At 33.6% G+C, this 13,367-nt stretch overlaps 1 protein-coding gene across 1 annotated transcript in view; it reads right to left on the minus strand.

Annotated features, from left to right (window-relative positions):
- Positions 1-11,285, minus strand: part of LOC129231212 (uncharacterized) — a 35,292-nt gene extending 24,007 nt beyond the window's left edge. Inside the window, exons 1-3 of the mRNA XM_054865471.1 lie at positions 11,267-11,285; positions 7,375-7,465; positions 930-1,235 (exon numbers count right to left, since the gene is read on the minus strand). Of these exons, the coding sequence (XP_054721446.1) occupies positions 930-1,235; positions 7,375-7,407 (339 nt within the window). The 5' untranslated portion in view covers positions 7,408-7,465; positions 11,267-11,285. The remainder of the gene's footprint in view (positions 1-929; positions 1,236-7,374; positions 7,466-11,266) is intronic.
- Between the last annotated feature and the right edge of the window lie 2,082 nt (positions 11,286-13,367).

Raw genomic sequence — 13,367 nt, forward strand, 5'->3', positions numbered from 1 at the left:
GGGGGGAATCTCAATTTAACGAATGAAACTCCAAATTTTACCAAATTATTAGCATGTTAACATATTTACGTGCATTTTTGCTTTAATGATTCTTTATAATGAGAAGAATCAATAAGGCATCAGTTTAAAAATGCATCATTTAATAAGGCATCAGTTTTTAAATACTGTCGCCAAATTTTCCAAATCGCAGAACAAAATTTGAGGAATAAGAAAATTATTGAGAGGTCTTCACGACCACTCGTTAGAGCACCTATGACAACGATTTCTGCTGTTTCAAAGGTGAAACATTTTAGTGAAAGAACAGTTTCTCTATTTTGGCAATTTCTCTCCATTTACATATGATTGTTTTTCTAAATTTTAGGGAAAATACTATACAAAAATCTTTGATTTGAAAAGACAGAGAGCATGCAATGCTCTTTCTGTACATAACAAAATTATGATTAGCAAGTCATCAAGTTCTAGTTTTTAACATTTCCCCCCTAACAAGTTCATTATCCGGTATAACTGAGACAAAGGGCAATTTGTAAAGTTGAAAATTAGGGTAACATGGGTAATAAGAAAGAAAATTCCTCAAAATAAGCACATTTAGCATTTATTAGGATTAAAACAACAGGTTCTGTAACAAAATTATGTAGGATTGTAATTAGGTAACATTAAAAAAATAATAAGTTTTGTATATATACTATTTTAACTGATAGTAAATAAAATGAATATTAATGTATAAATAAATTGCCTGAGAGTACTTTTTAACCATTTTAATGTACTTCCAAAAAATTATTTTAAATATTTTAATAATAATTTCTTGAATGATTACTGTTTGGAGTTTTTGCACTTATTGTTGCCACTTCTTCTGCCAGTCCCATGAAACCTAGGATTAACTACAGTTTGATGAAATTTTTGAACAAAGAAAAGAGAAATTACTGACATACTTTTGCATAAACAACTTCATTATCTTTTTTGAATAACTCTGAGAGTCTACTCTTTGCAGAGTCTATGAAATTCAACAAAGATTTTGTCAGGGGGTCTATATCCTCTTGTTCTGAAGAAGATTCAGGTTTTACTCTCCCACTCAACAGAGGCAATCTATGCACTTCTCTAAGTTCACTACTTGTTGCAAGGCTCTCTGTTTTTTCACCAAGCTCTTTCAAACTTGTATTCAAAAGTGCCGATAACTTGGAGGCAACTTTCAAGCGAAAAACATCCGAAGATGGAGTTGCTTTCAATTTCTTAGAAGCCTGTGAATAAAATGAATAAGAAATATTTCAGAATATGTACATATTTTAGCATCTAATAAAAATGTAAATGCGACACCCAGTAAGGGGTTTTGAGTCCAGTTAAGCAGGTCCCAATCAAATTATCAATCCCCAGTGAAGAACAATAGCTTTCTTAAAGCTATCTACCCTTTTGCTTGTCACAGCTTCTCCTGGTAAGCTGTTCCAAGTGCCTACAATCATACTGGAGTAGTAATTTTTAACACAATTTTTGATTAAACACAAATATATCTAGCTTAAAACAATGACCTCCTGCCCTCCACGTGAAAATTTAGCTCATTAACGTTCTTCATTTTGATAAACTTAAACAACTGAATTATGTCCCATCTGATTCTCCTTTGCAGTAAATTATACATATTAACCTTTAATTAGTCTTGTACTGATATATTCTCCACTCGTTTTAATATATTTCACTCTATTTAACAACCCCTTATATTGATAATGGGGCCCATCTATGTAGCTGAGTTTAAGTAACTCTCCAACCCTCACACAGATCTCTGAGAATTTCTTCTGGTACTTCAAAGGTTTCCTAACTGTCGGAAATGTATGTTGGTCATTCAGACCAATAGCGCAACAACCTAGTCGGCTCCCGGACAGTTACTTTCTTTCAGCATACGTTGCAAGTATTGTTCTTCATTATATACTTTTGTGTAGTAAATAGTATCTATTCTATTAGCTGAAGCAAACACTAAAAGAAATCATTCAAAATTCTTTTACGTTCAACGAATTGAAACGGCAGAGAAAAGATCGAAACGGGAGCACTAAAGTAATACGAAGAGATGTGACTACGCCTGGGTTGAGCCTTTAAACTCTGATATACAGTGAAGCACCGTTTATACGATTTTGAGGGGATTATATGAAAAAAGCGTATAAATGAAAAAACGTATAATAGGTATTAGGACTCGACCAATGCATCGGCGCCGATGGTTCAACAATTTAGGCATCGGCGGCCGATGCTAACATGCAGGAAACATCGGTCCATCGGCCTTAAAAAAACATCGAAAAGCTGATGGAATTGGCCAATGTTTTTGAAAAAAAAGGACCTTTGCTGTTTTACTTTTTAATACAAAGTAAAGGGAGTTATTGTTTTCATATAAAATTGTTTACTCAAATTTCAGTGTGACACCCCTATCAGTTACCCCTGAAAGAGTTTTTAATACTGCTTTCTCAGGTACCAAACAAGTTAATTATTGCGTTGTTTCTTGCTGCTGGATGTACGTATGTATCTCTCATAAGTCATAACTCAAAAATGGTAAGCTGTAGAAGGATAAATTTTCGCATGTGGGTGGGGTGTGCGTACGTTCCAGTTGTGCACATCCTTTTTTGTTTTCGATCGCGTGTTCTGAAAAGCCTGTTTACTCATTTTTTTGTGGCTATTAATTACTTATTTCAATGCAAAACTAATATGGCATCGCAGACTGACAATTATTTGGTGATACATGGTCAAATTGGAGACCATGGAAACAAATATCAGATGGAGAAACCGGTTTTTGTGTCATTTTATTAGATTCCCGTTGAACCGATGGTAATTTTTAATCTTTCGATATTTGTAATATGAATCACAGTAATGCAGTCTTTTCTGTATCGCTTCGGCGGAGTTACAAGTTTGGGGCCCGTCGAAATACATTTTGGGGCCCTATTTCTCTATCATAGAATATGTAAAACATTTATCAGAAGCATTTTGTAACTCCTACGGTGCCCCTATGGTTATGGGGCCTTTCGCACAATTGCAACATTTGCTATATTTTAAATCCGCCACTGCACGTGAAAACAAACTCGGGTGCAATTTTTGAAAGGTTCTTTCTGCTCAACGTTTATGATTATTTTGAACTCTATTTTTTACGACTACTTTTTTAATTTCCAAGAACACTTGCATGCCTCTCCTCCCACTCCCTCAATTTCTGAAATTAAACTATAGTTGTACTTCTGAGTTGTTTAAAACTAATTACATTCATAAAATTAGATTTTTTTTTTTTTTTTTTGAAACTTTATCTATTGTTTAGAAAGAATTTAGAGCAGTAATGTAAGAAACTGATTAAAGACATTTTGAATGGTAACATAATTTGGAAATCAAAAGGACTTTTGAATTTTTTCTTCGGAAGTACGAAGTAGATTCAGAAACTCTTCCGAGGCATTGGTGGTAGCGGTTCTGTACTAAAACGAGCTGAGTGTGCATCACATGACTTCTTTTTACAACAACTTAATGTTATTTCCCCATTATTGGCAATTTTAATGTGATTTAATAGTTAACTCTCTAAATATCACCAACAGTGGCCAAATTGAAACCAGATTTTAAAAAAATAATAAATATATTTTTTTAAATCGCCAAATTTGTCGCCAAGTTGGTAACAAAACTAGGCGACTAAAAGACTGGCAAATTATCGTCAAGTGTCCGCCAAATTATAACACCACATGAGTTTGCATCGAAATTAACAATGATTCCCCCCCCCCCCAAAAGGCAAAAGCACCTTTAAAAACACCCGATTGCAACCAAAAGGGGAAGTGAACAACTAGACCCCACTAGAAGTCTACGTACCATATTTCAACTTTCTAGGACATACCATTCTTGAGTTATACGACATACATACATACATATATACGGTCGTCATGAGAAAATTCGGTGTAATTAACTCGGGGATTGCCAAAATGGATATTTGGGGGGTCTACATGTTCTTAGGCACTTATCCGCGTGTGGTCGGGTTCAAAAAAAACTCAACATTCATTCAGGGGTGAGCAAAATGGAAATTAAAGCTGATTTTTGAGTGAAATTTTTTTCGCGAATACAATACTTCCTTTGTTGTAAAAGGAAGTAAAAATGAGGCCGAAGTGTGAGTTACTTCAAAATCAGAGGGTGACCCCCCTAACCCTCCCTCGTCGTTTCAAGCATTTCTTAAATATTTATCGATTATTTATTTCAGTCAAGAAATGTCTTTTTGCGTATTTCTCATACTTGTTTCACCAATATTTCGTAATGCACCATCTTTTTTGCATCATTAATAGCGATCGATTTTTTTTGTTGTGAGTAGCTATTTTTATGTATTTATATAAAATCAATGAATAAGATATTTTCGTTTTTTATAGAAAAGTTTCAAGGATTTTCTATTATGCAATTTTTTAAATTTCAAAAAATTATTGTTAAATTGAAAAGTTTAATTTGAACTTGTTTGTAAAGCTTCATAAAAGATTAAACAATCAAATTGTTCAATAATACGTGTGTAAACTTTAGATCAAATAGTACCTATATGTATTCAGTTATTAACATGATGTAAATATTGAGTTTGTTTATTGTAGCTGTGTTCTAAGAACCTCGCTCTTTTCATGGCTATTTCTTTTTTCAGCAAAATTTATGTCACTGTTATAATTTTTATGAAAAATTCAAACTTTTCTATTCATAAATTTTAAATAAGTATAAAAACGTTCCAATTTTGATTGAATATTGTAATTTATCTGTTATCTTTTTTGTTTAATTTGATGACTGAAAAATGTCTATGTTGAATCTTTCCACTTTAGTTGCGTAGTTTGTTGACGGTTTCATAGTTTTATGCTTATTTTTTTTTAATGATTAAAACAACATAATTTAATGTTTTTTAACTATGTTTAATGTACCTAAATCCATACACTATTACAATATTACTGAAGTCTTAGTTGTATGTTCAATTAAAAAAAAAACAAAAACAAATCAATTGGTTATTAAACAGTCTCTGTTTTTCTTTCTTTCTTTTTTTTCTTTTATTTTTTGGCTGTTTTTTTTTTCTTTTTCATCGTACAGCAGTCATAAAAGGAGAAGCATAACTACACTCTATACAGATTGTACGTAGTACGATCCAAAAGCTCGGGGACTAGCTGTTTCAAACCTTACCTAGAATAGTTTACATTACCGAAGCACATCCACCTTCAAAAGGTCACCTTGAACACTGGTAGGGACTATGTACTTCTGCCAGACTCAACACTCAATAATTGCACATAACCTTAAAATCTTCATACAAAGGTTAATTCTAAAGCACCCAATGAAATCAAAATTACAAATTGAGAGAAGAAGAAATATAGGTAAAAGCTATTTGTACAAAATTGTATAATGCTGCATTGTGTAAAATTTGCTCCAAATGTACATACACCCAGCTTCTCCTCGAAATATGGTGCCCTTAATATTTGTCTGGCACATGCTCTTTAACCATTGGTAAATAATTAAAAACTTTTTTTTTTCAAATTACATTTGCATGGCTCACTGTGGACTAGGATTCTACATACAGGATGCGGCAGCAATTTGAAGACACACCTTAAAGGACCCAGATTTTTCTATGTTTTACAGAAACTTAGATTTTTTTGTTGGAGATAGACAAGGCAGACCCTATTCTTACTTAGAAAATAAAGAAACATGCTATTATTGTCTCCTTGGCTGCAGGGCAGACCGATTCAGAAATTGCTGCATTCTTGAAGGTTGCCCGATCATTTGTTTACGAAGTTCGTGGAGAACTGGGAGCTACAAAGGCGGATGTTGAAGCAGTTTTACAAAGGAAACGTGACTGTCGATGTTCTAACAGTGTCAGGACACCAGAATTCGTCAGCCGGTCCAAGCTGCTCTTGATGAGGACCCTGGGAAATTGATGAGGGTTCTTGCTATTGAGCAGCAGGTTGATGAGGCTACTATCCAATACGTGGTTCATGAAGACCTCCGTTACACATCATATGTGATGCGGAGAGGATAATTTGTGTCTAACAGGACCATGGTTAACTGCTTGACTAGAGCCAAGAGCTTTCTGAACAATCTCAAACAGCCTGAAGAGCCAGACTTCTCTGATTTTTCTCAGATGAGAAGATCTTTGTTCAGGTCTAAAAGGCGAACCAAAAAAAAAAAATCGTTGGCTGTGTAAAAGCCATGATGAGGTAGATACCAACGGTTATGCATACCAAACTTGCAGCATCAGGGATGGTTCCTGGCCTGGTGAAAGACATGTGATGCCTTGCCTTTTTTTTTTTGTCATGGTGCCAAAGTTAATACTGTTGCTAACACAGAGATATTAGACAGAGTTGTCAAGCCCTGCATCACTAATGTAGCATGTGGGAGACTGCATGATTTTTACAAGCCTCGGAACCATTCCATACAGCAAGACAACTCAATATTGGCTATTCAAAAATCTTCTCGATTTTGTCATGCCTATCATTTGACGCCCCAGCTCCCCAGATCAGCGTGTAGTTGAATGGGACTCTAATAGTCATTCTCACAACAATGTAGCAGCTCTCAGAGTTGCTATTATAGAAACAATGGCAAAAAAAAAAATCCAAAGAAACATCTCATTATCACCTGCAGTCAGTTTCGACAGTATATAGAAGCTGTCATTGTCCCCAATGGTGGGTTTTTTGAATGATGTCGTCCTTTATGTACCTAACCATCTGCATGAAAACCCATCTGCACTCTTGTAATAAATGCTTTTTTTCCTCTATTTGTTCCCTTTTTACTATGGACATCAATTTGTTCTCAAATGCCTGCCGCACCCTGTATATTGAGGTAATGAACAGAAAATCACATTTTTAGGACTTTTGTTAGGTTGGTTCTGAGGTACAGAAATGATAAAGTTATTATTTTAAATACTCTCTCACAGTTAATTATTACTAGACTTTTTTGGTTAGCTGTAATAAAATTTATCTTTTACCAGAAGGTGAAATAAACCAGCCAGGACACCAATATTTTGTCTGAAAACAGCAGGACATCTGGCAAGCCTAATTATACCTATTATTAAAAGAAGAAGCTACAGCCGTCAAATGAAAATACCTAAAAAGTTGCTTTTTCATCTGTTGTAAAAAATATCTACAAATTTTTGAAGATTTTTCTTTAAAAAAAAAATCTGATTAAATCTAAAAAATCCAATTTAAAGCAAAAATACCAGATTGATTTTTTAGAAAAAAAAAATCACAAACCCTGATCAGCAGGAGCCTAAACCACGTTGGGAACCACCAATATTGAACAGAGCATAAAATTCTGCACCATAAAGGAAACAATAATATGGGACCTTATTCTATTAACAATTCACAACGGGAGCATGATTTCATTAAAATATTAGAGAAGACATTCTCAATAGATTTCAAAGAACAAAAAACAGAGTACCTGGCCATTAATTTTATCTCTTTTCCGCTTCATGAGCTGAATTTGAAGATTCCGTGATGCATTAATGAGGTCTTCATTTGCTAGCCTCAACCTGAATTCAAAAAGAAATTTTCTTAGTTTCATAATGCTAATAGGCAACTCATCCAGTTTACTTTCAACACTTAAAAAATGAGCTTAAATTTCATAAAACTAGAAATAAATTACATTCACAAAGATACACTACAATTAGGGTTAAAAACGTAAAACAATAATTTTATCTTACATTAAGAATGGTGAGAAACACTGCCAACTACTTTTGACATTTGGAATATTCATTATATTCATAATTTTCATTTTAATAGGTGCATTTGAAAGAAGAAATATTGCTATGGATTTTTTTTTTTTAAGAATTTAAATTTGAACCCCATAAAATCATTCTGCACCAAATAAAAGTGGCAAGGTGTGCCAATTTATTTGAATGCCACAAAAGTTGTCCAAACTTTTTTTTCTTTAACTCAAGTTTGGCATCTTTGTCCCAACAACAAAAAACTAATGTTAATGGTAACTATCTTTAATTTTGATAATACAATCTAAATAACATTGTGTCTCCATCTGCATTATTATTAAAATATGATTTATAACTTCCAAGTTGTTTTTGTAGAAGTAACATCCAAATTTTGAAAATGCCCTACCTTATCAAACATCTTATTCTATTTTTAACGTATGGTTCAAACAGGAGGTGCCAGGGCAAGTTCATGAGTTAACAATAACTAGTGATGTAAAATACCCGGGTATTTATTTTTAGGGGTAAATACCCAGGGTATATACCTGGGTAAATACCCAAAATGGGTATTTACCCGGGTATTTATTTCAAAAATTTATATTCAACTAAAATACTTTTCTGTATGTATTCCACTATGTATATATACAGAGTGTTTTGTTTTAACCTTCAAGACCTCTATTTTTGCAACCGTTAGTCCTAGATGCATGCTTACAATTGCAAAAATGTTCAAAATCAGATGCAGACTTAAGATATTGAAAATTTGAAGTAAAAATAAAAATGAGTAAAAAAATACAAATTTTAACTTTTTACACGGGCCCCAGATCCTCTGACTTATTGATATTTAGGGAAATAATCTCCACTGAAAAACAATTACAAAAAAAGTTTGACATTAGTACGACCAATATTCACTGAGATATGAAACGCAGCGTTTTGTAACTTACACCATTTTACACTCGCCGTCAGTAACATCTTTTGGGGGAAAATATAGCAGTTAATGAGTGTTTATATAAAATTATATGTGTGCAAAGTGATTTTTCAAATTGTTCAAGGTTTTGCAGCGTGTTTTGCGTATCACGGCATAACATTTGCATGAATTTTTGAGTAGAAATGAAAAATGTAATACCTTGTGTTTTTTACTTTGCCAACCTGTCATTATTCTGAAAGGGTAATAAGTTCTAATCTCATCTTCTGCATGGTCCCTTAAAACTTTCAAATGGAATATCTCCTTGAGTTTTCATTGCACAAATGTCAAGTTTTTTTGTGTCAGTAAGTTTTAAATTCAGATCATTTCTCTAAATATAAGTTAGGGACCTAGAGCCATATAAAAAGTTAAATTTTGTAGTTTTTGACTCATTTTTATTTTTGCTTCAAACTTCCAATATCTTTACTCTGCATCTGAATATTTTTGCAATTGGAAGTAAGCATCTAGGACTAACGGTTGCAAAAATAAAGGTCTTGCAGGTTAAAACGAAACACCTTGTATAACCAACTATATACAAAACAATAAATTTTTCCCTAAAATTTGTATTTTGATCACATATTCAAAGAATTATTGTGTGAAACAACTCAGCAATCTAATATGATATTCACATTAAATGTGTTGGATATGCCTAATCAATGTTGATAGCCAAATTTCACATATAAAAAGCAATTCTACAAAAAGTAAAAAGCTTAACTGGTTACAAAAAAAAAAAAAGCAAACATCTTCTTGAATTATGGCATTGAAAAGAAAGATTCTTTGGTTCGTGATATGTTTCTTTCATAATTTCATTAAGTCTTTCGATAAAAAATATTATAAACTGTGTAATACCATATGTATGTATCAGTTTTACCAATTATTTCCTATTTAGAATTTAAAAAAAATTCTCATTCACTTTTTGCATTTTTTTGTAAAATACCCAGTTTTTGGGTATTTACCCAGGCCTTGGGTAAATACCCGGGTAAATACCCAAAAAATATTTACCTACCCACTGTGTATTTACCCGATCCACATCACTAACAATAACACACAATATTTGCACATATATCGATTGAGATTGTTCAATTTATGTATCTAAGACCATTGCTGCATATGAGAGGAACCCGCCCCCTGAAACATTCGGTTTTTGATGAAAAAATAATTCAATTTTACAATCGTAATGTAAATTTGTGTAAAATCACTTTTCCTTTTGGTGAGTTCCCCCAACTGCAGTACAGTGCTGGTTAAGACCATTTATTAGAACTGATTAGTTTCTCAAAAATGTGGGGCAAAAAAGTATCCTAATCATCATGCATAGGATACATGATGGGTGTAATCATCATGCATAGAACACTCGGTCGAAGAAAACACTTATAAAAATATTCATTAGAATTCTGCTACTTTTCGTAAGAAAATGAGTAGTAAGCAAAGCTTAATGCAATAAGATCCGTTATAATGCATGTTTCTTTGATTAATCGATCTAAGCATTTTAAAGTTGATTAATTCATTTCCCAGCAAAGTAGTGCATTCAAAATGCGCAATGTTTAAGACAAAAAAAGAATTAAAATGTGAAAACACATGATAGCGGTGTATTACGCAATGCAAAACATACACATTGCAATATAATCGTACATTCCAACTTCAAATAACTAGAGAAATTTAAGAAGAATCAGAATTCAAATTTTAAAATGTGAGCCACACATTAGAAATCGCAAGTATCTTTTCCCCAGGTACTTAAAATTCCAAGGCATTAAAAGTTACGCGTACTAAGACACATGTCAGCAATATCATAATAATTTCAGATAGCGGAAACAAATGATATTTAATTATACTTGATCTACTTTCTTTTGGTTTGACAAGATTAAGAGCTCTCAAATAAACTAATTCAAAGAAATAAATAGCATTTGATGCATCCCTACTTTCACAAGAAATGTCAATAAACAAGGAAGCTGCTTCTTTGCTTAGTTCGAAGCAAATCGTCTTCTTCTCTCTCATTCATAAAAAGCTTGCGTTCCACGTGCTAAACCAGTAGCGACCGGTAATTGATCACGTGACAGCTAATGACCTCAGTCAATGCTAAAGCATTAGAGATGACGTCATTATTTGCCATGTGATCAACCAACTGATGAGCTACCGGTGGCTCATCGAGGGATCGAACACAACCAGAGTGAAACAATGCTTACGTTCGGCGAGCACTACCAGTTGGTTAATCACGTGATAACAACGACGTCAGTGGTTACTAACCGGTTATTCATGAAGCAATGCTTCATCAAATGCCTTCGGTTGATCACCGGTTTCTTGCGCAGACATGGCGCAGACGAATAACATGCATGTGAAAAATACTTATAAGTGGTCAAAAATGTCACTTGCTTCCATCAACTAGTGTTGGGCATCAACTAAAAAAATCAACTAAATTTGTAATTGATTGATTAGTTGACTAAAGTAATCTGACTCCCATTTAGTTCAGACTAATATTTTAAAAATTTAATTCAATTGCAGACGAAGATTAACGTTAGTTTAAACTAACTCGTTAGTTGACTAAAAAAACTAATTTAGTTCTGATTGATTTAGTTCAGATTAAATTAATCAGATTGAATTTAATCAAACTAAAAGTAATCAGATTAAAAGTAATCAAATTGATTCATGGCCCCACTGAATGCGCTGGCGCTTACCAGGCCTTGACAATTTTTGACTTTCTTGTGTTAAACCGGGGCAACTATTCCTGCACTTGAACATGGCCACACTAGATGGAAAAACTTCAAAACTTCATATTTGCCCATTCTGACCGCAAGGAGGCGCCACAAGCCACGGTTGCATCCACCAATCAACGACAAGTTTCAAAGCTTGTTTATTTTACACAGGGATTCAAGTGAAACACGGCCGATCGCAATGTACCGATGCAATCGCTATTTCCCCAATTTGAATTCAAGTGTAACATTGCGATTGTCTTCAGTCCCGATTCCCTCGCAAAATTTGCAATTGCTCTCGAGCTCTTGTAAGTCTGGAAAATCCCTCGCAAGTGCAGAAAAACATCAATGGCGTCTGTTTTGAATGCAAAGTTGATTTTAGAATTAATGGAATGTAATGGTTGAAAATTTTCAATTCTAAATTGGCAACTCAATGCAAGACTCGTTTTTGTTTAGCGTAGCATTTTTGCAGTAGCTTCAGTTTACATTGGAAGTATAATTGGTTTTATTTGCTTAAAATATGCGATACTTCTTCAATTTAACATTGTTTTCATCCACAAATGCAGTACTTATTTTAATTATGACTTAAAACTTGATGGCATAATATTCTGCATAGTCATTATACTACTTCGTCGTTTTGAAGAAATCAACGGAATTTTTTTTCCGGCTGAACAACAATACAAGTTGAATTACGACTGTGATGAGAAATTATAATTAAATTCTCTTCATTGTTGTAATTTTACTAGTTAGTACTATACTAGTTGAGAAAGAAAAAGAAAAGGGATTGTTGAAAGTGAGTAAATTTGTTTAACGTTCACTATCTTACTAATATAAAATCTCAATTCTAGGCTAGTATTTTTCAATTATTTGCTAAAATTGCATTTACTTGCGCATTATGGTACAATAACAAAATGCATCAAACTTAGCTACATGCCCCCCCCCCCCGGTATAAGTTCCTACTATGACATGCATTGTACTCCCATTAAAAGGTAAATTGTGAAAGTCTGAAATCTGGTAAATGTCGACACTAGTCAGTGCATATCAACATACACATACCAAAGGCATCGGTGATATACTTAATATTTCTGGTGAATCGCCAGTAAAAGTCGACATTCTTTAATTTTGGTGTTTTGCAGTAACATATATGTACTGCATATCCATGATTTTAAAAAAAGTAATTGGCAGAAACATTTCGCTGTAAATGAATGAAAAAATAAATGACGATCCAAATCCCGTTGTTTTTTTTTCCAATGAGGAAAAAAATAATGGCAGTACTTCACAAAGGTGCATATGCAAAACGTAGTCAGACAAGGGGGGCAAATTTGGAATTCAGTCGTTTAATACTGGTTTGGGAGGGGGGGGATAGTGAAAAGCGAGCAGTACCAGATGTTTAATTTTTCTGTTATTTTTATTTTTATATATGTCTGTGGCAAATGTTGAAACTGATGCCCTCACTAGTGATGGGCATTATCGAGACCTTTTGATAATCAATATCTTTCCAATTCGAGAACTTGAGTGATTGATAATCCAGATCTTTTGAAATCGTAGAACTCCAGCTGAGTCAATCAATAACCTAGAATTTGTGACAATAAGAGTTCTCGAGTGATTCGATTATGCCCATCACTAGTCCTTACCCGTCTACCTTCAAGGTTTTATATCAAGTTTGAACAAATTTGAAGAAAATAATTATGGTGAATTTTGCCACCTTTCAGAAGTTGCCGCCTGTAGCAAGGGCTTGCTCCCATATATGTAGTACAGTCCAACTCACTAAAAACAAGTGCAAAGAGACCGCAGCATTTGCTTGTTATATATACCAGAGTGCTCGTAAAAAAAAGGGTTTGTGGAAAAAATCATGAAAATTTATACATACTGAGTTATTTTTATATTTCAATATAACACCAAAGTTAGCTATTTTCTTTGAACTGTCTTATTTCTCTTTTTCTTGTTATTTTTTCAAGGATTTCGTGATATGAAGAACATCGCCAATGACATCTGCGGCTTAAAACAGTTTGAATTTGTTCTGCGCTTTAGAAACTATTGAATACTGTAAGCCCCGCTTAATCGGGTAACGGATAAACGAATAACC

Source organism: Uloborus diversus, chromosome 1, assembly GCF_026930045.1.
Source record: "Uloborus diversus isolate 005 chromosome 1, Udiv.v.3.1, whole genome shotgun sequence".
In the NCBI taxonomy this organism is placed as follows: domain Eukaryota; kingdom Metazoa; phylum Arthropoda; class Arachnida; order Araneae; family Uloboridae; genus Uloborus; species Uloborus diversus.